At 63.4% G+C, this 12,238-nt stretch overlaps 1 protein-coding gene across 5 annotated transcripts in view; it reads left to right on the plus strand.

Moving 5' to 3' along the window:
• Reep1 (receptor accessory protein 1) overlaps positions 1-12,238 on the plus strand; it is a 95,988-nt gene that overhangs the window by 42,011 nt on the left and 41,739 nt on the right. For 4 of the 5 annotated variants that reach the window (XM_047522817.1, XM_047522820.1, XM_047522819.1 and 1 more), the window contains exon 2: positions 7,107-7,179. In XM_047522817.1, coding sequence (XP_047378773.1) covers positions 7,107-7,179 — 73 coding nt within the window. The remainder of the gene's footprint in view (positions 1-7,106; positions 7,180-12,238) is intronic. The other variant, XM_047522821.1, reaches the window with a different exon arrangement.

Here is a 12,238-nt window from a genome sequence, read left to right on the forward strand (position 1 = left end):
CCGTCACACCTGGGGCCGCTGGCACCCAAGCGCGCTGCTTGCCCAGAGCCCAGAGGCCCAGGCCCAGGCCTTGGCCATTTGGAGACGCGGAGCTCACTGTGGGCGGCGGCTCCTGCAGACGCTGTGTCCATGGGGCAGGCATGTTGAGAGAGTCGGGAAGTCCTCCCAGGTGGATGAGTGTCTGTGGAGTGCTGACCACGGGCTCCCTGCGGAGCGTCTCAGCGCGGCACCCGCGTGCCAGCCCTCTCCACGCCTCCCGCCAGGGACAGCCAGTTCTGAAGCAGAAACCCACCGCGTGCAATCACACCACATGTGGCTCGTCGGCCCCTGATGCCTGCGCCCTGGGCACGGCTCCTGGACACCACGAGCAGCCAGCAGGACACCTGAGGGGCCAGGGAGCCAGTGAGGCACAGTGGGCAGGGTCTCCATGGCGAGGAGGCCTGGAAGAAACGGGGAGACCAGACTGTGCTCATGACCGTGCCGGCGCCTCTCCCAGTCAACATGAGGCTTCAGGAGCACCCGAGGCCACAGGAGGTCCCAGGGAGAATCCCCGAGGCCACAGGAGGTCCCCAGGGAGAATCCCCGAGGCCACAGGAGGTCCCCAGGGAGAATCCCCGAGGCCACAGGAGGTCCCCAGGGAGAATCCCCGAGGCCACAGGAGGTCCCCAGGGAGTGTCCCCGAGGGCACAGGAGGTCCCCAGGGAGAATCCCCGAGGCCACAGGAGGTCCCCAGGGAGAGTCCCCGAGGCCACAGGAGGTCCCCAGGGAGAATCCCCGAGGCCACAGGAGGTCCCCAGGGAGAATCCCCGAGGCCACAGGAGGTCCCCAGGGAGAATCCCCGAGGCCACAGGAGGTCCCCAGGGAGAATCCCCGAGGCCACAGGAGGTCCCCAGGGAGCGTCCCCGAGGCCACAGGAGGTCCCCAGGGAGAATCCCCGAGGCCACAGGAGGTCCCAGGGAGTGTCCCCGAGGCCACAGGAGGTCCCCAGGGAGTGTCCCCGAGGTCACATGAGGTCCCCAGGGAGAATCCCCGAGGTCACAGGAGGTCCCCAGGGAGCGTCCCCAAGGGCACAGGAGGTCCCCAGGGAGAATCCCCGAGGCCACAGGAGGTCCCAGGGAGAATCCCCGAGGCCACAGGAGGTCCCCAGGGAGAATCCCCGAGGCCACAGGAGGTCCCCAGGGAGAATCCCCGAGGCCACAGGAGGTCCCCAGGGAGAATCCCCGAGGCCACAGGAGGTCCCCAGGGAGAATCCCCGAGGCCACAGGAGGTCCCCAGGGAGAATCCCCGAGGCCACAGGAGGTCCCCAGGGAGAATCCCCGAGGCCACAGGAGGTCCCCAGGGAGTGTCCCCGAGGGCACAGGAGGTCCCCAGGGAGAATCCCCGAGGCCACAGGAGGTCCCCAGGGAGAGTCCCCGAGGCCACAGGAGGTCCCCAGGGAGAATCCCCGAGGTCACAGGAGGTCCCCAGGGAGCGTCCCCAAGGGCACAGGAGGTCCCCAGGGAGAATCCCCGAGGCCACAGGAGGTCCCAGGGAGAATCCCCGAGGCCACAGGAGGTCCCCAGGGAGAATCCCCGAGGCCACAGGAGGTCCCCAGGGAGAATCCCCGAGGCCACAGGAGGTCCCAGGGAGCGTCCCCGAGGCCACAGGAGGTCCCAGGGAGCGTCCCCGAGGCCACAGGAGGTCCCCAGGGAGAATCCCCGAGGCCACAGGAGGTCCCCAGGGAGCGTCCCCGAGGCCACAGGAGGTCCCCAGGGAGAATCCCCGAGGCCACAGGAGGTCCCCAGGGAGAATCCCCGAGGCCACAGGAGGTCCCAGGGAGAATCCCCGAGGTCACAGGAGGTCCCCAGGGAGAATCCCCGAGGCCACAGGAGGTCCCAGGGAGAATCCCCGAGGCCACAGGAGGTCCCCAGGGAGAATCCCCGAGGCCACAGGAGGTCCCCAGGGAGAATCCCCGAGGCCACAGGAGGTCCCCAGGGAGAATCCCCGAGGCCACAGGAGGTCCCAGGGAGCGTCCCCGAGGCCACAGGAGGTCCCCAGGGAGAATCCCCGAGGCCACAGGAGGTCCCCAGGGAGAATCCCCGAGGCCACAGGAGGTCCCAGGGAGAATCCCCGAGGTCACAGGAGGTCCCAGGGAGCGTCCCCGAGGCCACAGGAGGTCCCAGGGAGCGTCCCCGAGGCCACAGGAGGTCCCCAGGGAGAATCCCCGAGGCCACAGGAGGTCCCAGGGAGCGTCCCCGAGGCCACAGGAGGTCCCAGGGAGTGTCCCCGAGGCCACAGGAGGTCCCCAGGGAGAATCCCCGAGGTCACAGGAGGTCCCAGGGAGCGTCCCCGAGGCCACAGGAGGTCCCAGGGAGTGTCCCCGAGGCCACAGGAGGTCCCCAGGGAGAATCCCCGAGGCCACAGGAGGTCCCAGGGAGAATCCCCGAGGCCACAGGAGGTCCCAGGGAGTGTCCCCGAGGCCACAGGAGGTCCCCAGGGAGAATCCCCGAGGCCACAGGAGGTCCCCAGGGAGAATCCCCGAGGCCACAGGAGGTCCCAGGGAGCGTCCCCGAGGCCACAGGAGGTCCCCAGGGAGAATCCCCGAGGCCACAGGAGGTCCCCAGGGAGAATCCCCGAGGCCACAGGAGGTCCCCAGGGAGAATCCCCGAGGCCACAGGAGGTCCCCAGGGAGAATCCCCGAGGCCACAGGAGGTCCCCAGGGAGCGTCCCCGAGGCCACAGGAGGTCCCCAGGGAGAATCCCCGAGGCCACAGGAGGTCCCAGGGAGCGTCCCCGAGGCCACAGGAGGTCCCAGGGAGCGTCCCCGAGGCCACAGGAGGTCCCCAGGGAGAATCCCCGAGGCCACAGGAGGTCCCAGGGAGAATCCCCGAGGTCACAGGAGGTCCCCAGGGAGAATCCCCGAGGTCACAGGAGGTCCCCAGGGAGAATCCCCGAGGCCACAGGAGGTCCCAGGGAGAATCCCCGAGGTCACAGGAGGTCCCAGGGAGAATCCCCGAGGCCACAGGAGGTCCCCAGGGAGAATCCCCGAGGCCACAGGAGGTCCCAGGGAGCGTCCCCGAGGCCACAGGAGGTCCCAGGGAGAATCCCCGAGGTCACAGGAGGTCCCAGGGAGAATCCCCGAGGCCACAGGAGGTCCCAGGGAGAATCCCCGAGGCCACAGGAGGTCCCCAGGGAGCGTCCCCGAGGTCACAGGAGGTCCCCAGGGAGCGTCCCCGAGGCCACAGGAGGTCCCAGGGAGCTTGACAAGGCTCATCCAACAGTAGGAAAGGGCCAAAATCGCCAAGAGAGTTTTAAGAGTGTTCGGATTTTTTCTGAAGCCAGGTTATTCATGCCACGGGAGTCCTTGAGACTCTGCGGTAGAGCTGAGGGTCAGGCTGAGCTGGAAATGACACCTGTGTGTACAGGACGCTGCAGAGGACGGGACACATGGCGGCCAGGGGCAGGCCTCGGCAAGCGTGCCTGGGGCCATCCGGGTGCCTACAAGAAGGACTCCTGACTCACATCACATGTGAATTCCAGATGAATAAAAATCCAGTAGTGAAGAAGCAAAAGTTAAAACTCTTATAAGAAAATATATGTGGAGCCAGGCACTGTAATCCCAGTGACTCAGGAGGCTGAGGCAGGAGGATTGAAAGTTCAAGGCCAGCCTCAGCAACTCAGCAAGATCTTGTCTCAAAAAAAAAAGAGGGGGAAGGTATAGGGGTGGGGCTGAGCATGTGGCCCAGTGGTTAAACGCCCCTGGATTCAATCCCTGTTATGGAAAAAAACAAAAAAATCCAGGCCTGGTGGCACCCTCCTGTAATCCCAGCAGCTCACGAGGCTGAGGCAGGAGGATCTCAAATTCAAAGCCAGCCTGGGCAACTTGGCAAGAGCCTGTCTCAAAATGAAAAATAAAGAGGACTGTGGATGTACTCAGTGCTTAAGCATCCCTGGGTTCCGTCCCCAAACCAAAAATAAACAAGTAAATTAAAAAATAAAATAAACGAGGTGAGCAGACGTTCTTAGTAAGATACTTCTCAAAAGAGCAATATAAATACGCAATTTAAACATTCCTATACAACACAAGGTATCACAAACCAAGTCAAAAGCGTTCGGTTGGTGAACGACTTTTGCAGAGCATTGTCTGCAGAGGATTGACCCTGAAGTTCACTAAGAATCCTAAAGATCCCTGCGAGGATGACAAGGGAAGGGTATCGCCAGCCGGCAAGCAACCCCAGTGGCCCACGGGCGCAAAGGTCCGTCGACTTCCCTTGGTGACGAGGAGGTGCAAACCCGGCTCCAGTCTGCACCCATCAAACTGGCAAAGCGTCTCAGGCCCGACCGGACCAGCGTGGCGAGAGTGGGGGCGTCAGCATGTTCCCTCCACATGGTGACCCAGCTGTTCCACGCTGCCAGTGCCCGCAGGACCGTGCCAGCCGTGCACGAGGAGACCTGCATGAGGATGTCAGTCACGGCGCCCTGTGCCCTGGGGAGCCTTGGAAAGAACTGACCTGAGCTGCAGTGTCAGAGCCAGGTGGACACAGGGCTCAAGGATGGGCTAGGACGGCAGTCCCAACAGGGTCACACTGCCTCGGAGCGTCCCGCGAGTCCGTCCCGTGTGGCTCCCGCGCGGCTCCAACAGGGAGAGCCTGTCTTCTATGCATAGCTCGTGTAGTTAGCCCACGATGTCCCATCACCCTGGATGTGACAGCTGTCGACGTGTAGGACCCCTATAAATTGTTCAGTTTAAGTTATTACAAGTGTCCTATGTATAGGATTGATGGCACATAAGGGGTTTAATAAAATACGGTACAAATGACCAACCAAACTCACAACAGTGGAGACTCTCGGGGCAGGGAAAACGACTGCAGCAGGAAGGTGTGCGTGAGGGACTTCAAACGTCTCTCATATTTCAAAAGGTTTTTTCCATATTGAAAATAAACGTAGCACATCTATGGGAATGCCAAAAGGAACTCAGAAACCAAGGAGCATTCTTCTGTTAGAATAGAGAGAAAAAGCTGGGCGTGGTGGTGCACACCTGCCATCCTAGTGACTCAGGAGGCTGAGGCACGAGGATCACAACTTTGAGGCCAGCCTCAGCAATTTAACAAGACCCTAAGCAACTTAGCAAGACCCTGACTCCAAATAAAAAGTAAAAGTGCTGGGGATGTGGCTGGGTGGTTAGGCATCCCTGGTTCTGTCCCTCGGAACAACAGCAAAACGTGCAGCAGCAGAGGCAGTCTGGGAGACTCACGTCCATCAAAGTGATAAAAACTGATTCTTAAGCTTTTCCAAAAGCCCTTGGGGAATAGTAATTATAAATTATTTAGTTTATCATTAAGACAGAAAGCACGAAACATACTCAGTGTCAGTCTTCATTGCTTTGGATGCCTTCATGAGCTGGAAGACCTCCATGCAAACGCATTTCTTGCACGCATGCCATTTTTTTTAAACTTCCGAACCATAACACGCGTACCTGGAGTCCAGAGACCACGTGTGTACCTGCATGTTCCCGTGCGTCCACAGACCGTGCGTGTAGTGCATGGTCGCCAGTCATAACCGGCGCGCAGAGGAGGACGTTGAGCGCAGGACTGGATGCTGCCCAGCTCGGGCTTGGACCGTCAGTGAAGGGCGTCTGAGCTTCCCCGTCGCGCGGTGGAGAGCGAGCCCACCCACGGTCAGCCCGCACAAGGGAGCTGACCTTGCCCCGCTGCCCAGGGCCACAGGCTAAGAGCATCCAGAAAGGTCTAAGGGAGGCGTGAGCAGACTTCCCGGCCGTGGGTTTTTTCCCTTTGGTTTCCTGAGACAGGTCTTAAAGGGTCAGTGGGCTTCATCAGGGAAAGCAGACAGGTCCAGGGGTCGGGGAAGGTCATGCGCTGGGGTGGTGGCTCAGCTGCTGCCGGGGTCCTGAGCCCCAGGGCTGCGTGTGGAGAGGACCTTGGCAGGACGCGGGTCTGGGGGACGGAGGCTCCAGTGCCCCTGGCTGGGACTTGCAGAGCAGATTAGGAGGAACTGGCGCTGGGTCCCAAGCTCCTTCCCCAGGGAGGTGATGTGCCAGTCGTTACCGAGACCGAAGTGCAGGTTGTCTGTGTGGGACCCGGGCAGGGCTGCCGGCTACCAGCTCTTGGCAGGAGGGCCCTGCGGCCCTGCCTGGGGGAGGCCAGCCTGGCAGACACGTGATGACCAGACGGGAGCAGCGTGGTACCTCCCAGAGTGGGCGGTGCTGTGCCTAAGCTTGGCTGAGTCGTCTCCGCAGCGGGCCTCCATCATGCGGCTGAGGCCTCTGACTCCAGGTCGCGACGTCCCGGATGGTGCGGCTGCGCCCTGGAGCGTTGGGCAGGGCCCGCCTGCTTAAGGAGCACGTCCCCCGTGCCAGCCCTGGTTTGTGGCACTTGCCACCAAACACCGAACAGGCCCTCGCAGTGTTCTGGACAGGGCGCGGCAGCCGGGCCGGGATCAGCGGGCGGGTGGCCGCAGGGTCTCGCCGGCGCTGTCTTGCTGCTCCCGCGTCCTCCCCGTGTGGCTGGGGTGGAACGCAGGGCCTCATGCACGCCAGCCAAGTGCTCTACCGCTGAGCCGCTCCTCCACGCTTTTATCTTCTTATTTTGAGACAGGGCCTCACTCAGTTGCTGAGGCCGGCCTTGAACTTGTGGCGCGCCTGCCTCAGCCTCCGAGTTGCTGGGATTTCAGGGTGTGCCTGGTGGCCCCCAAGCCTGGCTTGCTTCTGCATCTCAAGCACAGGGGTCAAGGCGGGTGGGATGCGCTGTAGACAAAGACGTTGACCCGATTTCGGTCACAGTCGGAAGGCTGCAGGATCAGAGGTCAGGTCAGAGTGGGCGGGCTTTGCGGGGCTTCAGAGGGGGCCGGCAGCAGGAGGGAAAGGCGGCCGTTGCTTTCAGGGACCTTGGCTGCCGGGCTGGACCCCAGACCACAAGCTGAAGGAAGTGGGCTGGATCGGCAGGGTTCCAGGGACAACCCTGGTCAGTAGGAGAGCTGCAGGGCAGGGGCAAGAGTGACCTGTCCCCCCGTGGCCCTTCTGTGCCCTGGAGAAGGGCTCCGGCTCCGGGCAGACTTCCCGCCAGACAGGAAGCGTGAGAATCTCATGGCTCCTCTCTCCTCTCCCCCCAGGCTCATATTCGGCACCCTCTACCCTGCGTACTATTCCTACAAGGCTGTGAAGTCCAAGGACATTAAGGAGTATGTAAGTAGGCTGCTCGCTCTGCAGGCGTGGCCAGGGGAGCTGGGTGGACTGGCTGCCCTGGGGTGGGCCCTGGACAGGCAGAGGCTTCTCTGGAGCGGGTCCGTCTGGGCCTTGTGGGTTCCCTGAGGAAGGGGCTGTTCAGCCAGAGGACATGCGCCTGGAACCACACCCAGGCCTGAGTGACCCCCTGATCTCAGCCCCGTTTCCTTGTTGGGACTGACTGGACCCTTGGACCAGCACTGGGATGGCCGGACACGAGTCCCTCAGACCTGGTGTCTTCAGGCTCCGGGGCTCCTACCCGTCCACTGGACACCCGCCCACCCTGAGGTTTAAGCCCTGTTGCCGCCTCCCTCTTTGAGAGCAGCTGCTGTTCGCCATCCCGGGTGGTGGTGCCCGGCACCTCGCAGAGCGCGAGCAGTGGAGAGGCCGGGAGGAGCCCGCCTGGGTGGAGCGTGGTGTTTCCCTGGGCACTGCCCCGGACGAGCCGGCTCCCTTCCGCAGCACTGCTAAGCCCCCCGACTGAGGCAGGCACGCGTGGTGGTGAGAGAAGGTGCCGCTGCCCCGGGGGCACACCCAGGCCCGTGCACAGGATGTGGGCTTGGGCCTGCGGAGCCTGGGTCAAGGCCTGGCTCGCTGACCCAGGATGCCACGCGAGACCAGTGCTCACCTCAGGGTCCTCCCTGGGCAGGGGGGGTGACAACAGCTCTCTTTTACGCAGATGTCCCGGCAGTTTGATGGAGGTAAGGAAAGCATCCAGAGTGGGCGCAAGGTCCTTGTGGGCTCCCCAGGAGCCTCAACCCAGAGGCCAGCCCCTCCCGGCCTCTCTCCAGGTCCCCAGCACGCCTCACCTGGCTTGGCACTACTGCCCCTAAGCAGGGGCCCCGAGGGGCAGGTCCTCCTCTGCAGAGTGTCCCTGGGCTGCGGGGAAGGTCTCGGCGAGCCACTGGATAGCAGTGACCCTGCGGCACAGGACCTCGGCGGCCTGGCCTGGGCAAGCCTCGCAGCCTCTTCCCGCCTGGCCCTCCCTCAAGGGCAGCGCACCAGGGAGGGACTTGTGGGTCAGTGTGGGCAGGGATGACCCTCTGCTTCCTTGAAGGGCAGAAGTGCCCCCAGCAGAGCTCCACCCCGGTGCACGGCTGCGAGCTCACAAGACCCCAGGCCTGGAGTGGGACCCCTTAGCTTGGGGTGGACACTGGTGCAGCCACCGTGGTGTCCACCAGGGAAGCCCAGGTCAGAGGGCTCTGGGCGAGGCTGGGCGAAGGAGAGCAGGTGTCTGGCTCCCTTCTCTGCTCCTCGTGTCCACGCCGCCTGCCAGGGTCACACACTGTCCCCTCCTCGTGTCCACGCCGCCTGCCGTGGTCACACACTGTCCTCTCACTTGCGTTGCTCTCGTCACAGTGTCACTCAGGCAGAGGTACCCGCACTCGTGCCCGCGCACCTGCCCCTCCCCATGGCCCTGTGTGCGGGCAGGGGCCCGGGTCCTCTGCACCCTCCCTGGACGCCCTCGCAGGTGCGCCCGGTGGCCCTGTCCCCAGCTGCCCGGCCTCCCCAGCCCCTCCTGCTCCTGCTGCCAGGCTCGGCAGCCCCTCCATTCCCCTGCAGGGCTCCGTGGCCGCCTCCTCCCTGCCATGGCAGGTCGCCAGGAACTGGTGGCGTGAAGTGGTGCCCGCGCGTCATCTGGTTCCGCGGGGCAGCAGCCTCTGGCCGGGCTGCGTCGGGGGTGCGGCCCCGTGGCAGGCTCTGCAGGAGACCGGTCAGCCTCCTGTGGCTCCTGAGGCTGCTCCTCCTTGGAGCCAGCCTCTCCCTAGACAGCAGGAGGCTTCTCCTCTTCCAGGGACCCAGGAGGCCCTTCCCTCAGGGAGCCCTGGCACCCCCTCAGCCCGTGCGCCACCCGGGGCTGGGGGCCTGTGCGTCCTTGGGGAGCCATGTGCTCCTGACTGCTCGGCTGCTGAGGAGCCGGCACCCTCTGTGGGAAGGAGAGGCCACGTGGAAAGAGGTACAATCCCCACGTTACGCAGAGCGCAGGGAGGGAGAGGGTGCAGACCAGCTGCGGTCGCCCCCGACACTGGCCAGGAGATCATCACGTTTAAGTCTAGGGAGCAAATCTAATTTTTAAAGGGCAAATCATGACTCTGACAGATAAAAATAAATAAATAAATAACCAGGCTGGGCACAGTGGCCATGCTGGTCATCCTAGGAGCTCAGGAGGCTGAGCAGGAGGATCAGGAGTTCAAAGCCAGCCACAGCCACGGTCCCTGTCTCTAAATAAAATAAAAATAGGGCAGGGGGGTGGCTGAGTGCTGAGTGCCCTTGAGGTCAATCCCTGGTACCAAAAAAGAAAAAAATTTAAAAATAAACACATGCTGAAGCTTTTCCTTAACTCGCTAATTAGTGAAGGAAGCGGTAAGGGGTAACCGTAGCTCAGAGGGGCCCCAGCTAACGGATCAGCTAGCAGGATCAGACCCCTGCAGAATCCAGCTGCTCCGGGGGACCCCCGACACCCACTCCTCCTGGGTTTCCCTGGCCCTTCCCTGCTCTGGCTCCTGCTCATGCCCGGGTGACCTCCGTTCTCTTGGGTAGAGGCTCCCTCTGCAGTGTTGCTGCCCAAACCTGCACTTCCGAGTACGGGAGGCTCCACCAGGTTCTGCAATGGCCCACGTTCACCTCCATCAGGGACAGTGCAGGGGCCCCCAGAGGACCCCGGCTCCTCCCACCCAGTTCCCCGATGGTCAGGATGGTCACCTCGAAGCCGGCAGGTCCCCTGCACCTGTCTCCTGCTGAGCGCCTCAAGGTGACGGTGAGGCCTCTGCTTCTGTCTCACGAAATCATTTCGTGTCCCTGGTGGAAGCAGCCATCTCTCGGGTAACAAAACCCTTAAAAAGCGGTTTGTGTGTGAGGGCGAGGATGTGACGGGTGGGTTGGGCCACAGCAGGCCCGAGTGAGCAGTGCAGACGCCGGCCCTGGTCCAGCAGGCCCAGACTGGGTGGCACACTCTGCGCTTTGAAGGCGCTCGGAGGCGATGCCCGTGGCATGGCTCCATGGACCACAGTGAGCCGCAAGGAGCTGGCCTTCACTGGCTTCTTCCTGAGCCTCAGGTCCTGGCTGGGAGGCAGGCTGTGTGTCAGCCGCGGGGTCAGGGAAGAAACGTATCCCCAGGATAGCACACCCACCCCAGGAGGGGCCGGCTCCTGGCTCTCCTCCCGAGCCCCCAGGCTGGGCAGCATGGGGGGGGCCAGCAGCCTCAGGGCTCCCCAGAGTCTCCTGTGCTCCGAGGGAGGCCCTTGGTGAGAAGCAGTGTGTGAGGTACACCCCAGGAGAGGAGCCCTCCGGAGCCCCGGCTGGCTGTGTGGCTTCCAGAATTGAGGGAGGGGGCAGGTATTCCTGTGTCCATCAGGACCACGTTCTGTGCGGCCCCTGTGCTGGGAAGGGCCCTGGGCACGGCCCTCTCCCGGGGCTGGCAGCTTGTCTGGGGCTGTGGCCAGGCAGCACTGGGGAGAGGGATCCCGTCCCTGAGCCCTCGAGCTGCCCCTGTCACTTCCTCTGGGCCTCTTGGTGCCGGTCCAGCAGGTGCCTGCGGTGAAGCCTGAGGGAGGTTCCCAGAGCCCCCTGCGGGGGCCTGGGGTGGCTGAGCATGGACGCCCTCCCTCTCCAGGCCCCTGGCTCGTCCCAGACCCCCTCCATCACCCCACCTCGCCTCCCCCGAGCCTCCTCACCCCGCCACCGCTCACCTGGGCTTTAAAGCACAGGGGCCTGTCGTCCTCGGGGTGGGAGACACAGACAGACGGGTCTCAGCCCTCGGTGCCCAGGAGCAGGAGCACAGCACGCTGGGGGCGGGGGCGCTGGGGGAGCAGAGCCAGGCGGGAGGGGACGGGGCAACAGCCCAAGGCTCCGTGGGAAGGGAAAGGCCGGCGGGGGAAGCAGGCCAGGGCTGGGTGGCAGGGGCCAGCAGGCTCTGCCTGCCTGACGGTGGTGCTTGGCCCGGCGGCCGTGGCTGGGCACACGGGCTCCACCGTGACCGCCCATGAGAGGCAGACTAGAGGGTGGCCCTGGACTGGCTCTCCTGCGTGGAGGGTGCACACCGGGACAAGTCTTGCTACTGCTGCGCACCGGCTGACCTGGGAGGGTGACTCCCGTCCTCAGTCGGTGAGACCGCAGACGCCGAGCACCAGGAGTACGGAGCCGGCCCGTGTGGCTCATGCCCCAGGCACGGTGCACACGCACCGCCTTCCTGGGTGAGCGCACGGTCCAGTGGTGCCTGCAGGGAGGTCCCACTGCCAAGCCTCCCAGGACCCCACCAGAGAACAGCGTTTGTGTGACCTCCCGCCAGTTGGTGGTGCAGGCTCATCTGTAAACCAGGCTCAGACGTTTTTCTTTCTTGGCACAGAGAAGCTCTGTGAGTCCAAAGCAGGCCCAGATGCAAGAGGAGCGTGACAGGTTTGGGGAACCCCAGTCTGTCCAGTGGGAGGACAGTGGGGGTGAGCAGGGGCTGCAGAGGGCGCCAAGGCGGCCGCCTCCACAGCAGGGTCCACGGAGTGGGGGTCCCCGCCAGCCGCCTGCTCCCTGCTGCACCTTGAGGATGTTCGCCGTCTCTCCCAACTCCTGGTGCTGCCCCAGCCCCGGCCACTCCAGAGCCGCCCGGTGTTGCCTCTCCCTTCAGCCCAGCTCCCTCTCTGGCTTCTGGCTGATAGCCCATCAGAGTCCTCCCCTGTCAGGCAGGGAGGTTTGAGTAGAGTCCTGCAGGCCTGGGAGAGTCCTGTTTCAAACCCTGGAGGGAAGTAGCTGCCTCATGAGTCCTCAGAAGCTCCAGGGGAAAGTTCTTTCCCGGTTATCGAGAGGAGCGTGGTCTCCATCTCTGAGGCACCATCATTACCTGGACCTCATTGGGCTCTGTAGTCTTAGAGGAGCATGGTCTCCATCTCTGAGGCACCATCATTACCTCGATCTCACTGGGCTCCTGTGGTCTTAGAGGAGCATGGTCTCCATCTCTGAGGCACCATCATTACCTCGATCTCACTGGGCTCCTGTGGTCTTAGAGGAGCATGGTCTCCATCTCTGAGGC

Source organism: Sciurus carolinensis, chromosome 13 (assembly GCF_902686445.1).
Source record: "Sciurus carolinensis chromosome 13, mSciCar1.2, whole genome shotgun sequence".
In the NCBI taxonomy this organism is placed as follows: domain Eukaryota; kingdom Metazoa; phylum Chordata; class Mammalia; order Rodentia; family Sciuridae; genus Sciurus; species Sciurus carolinensis.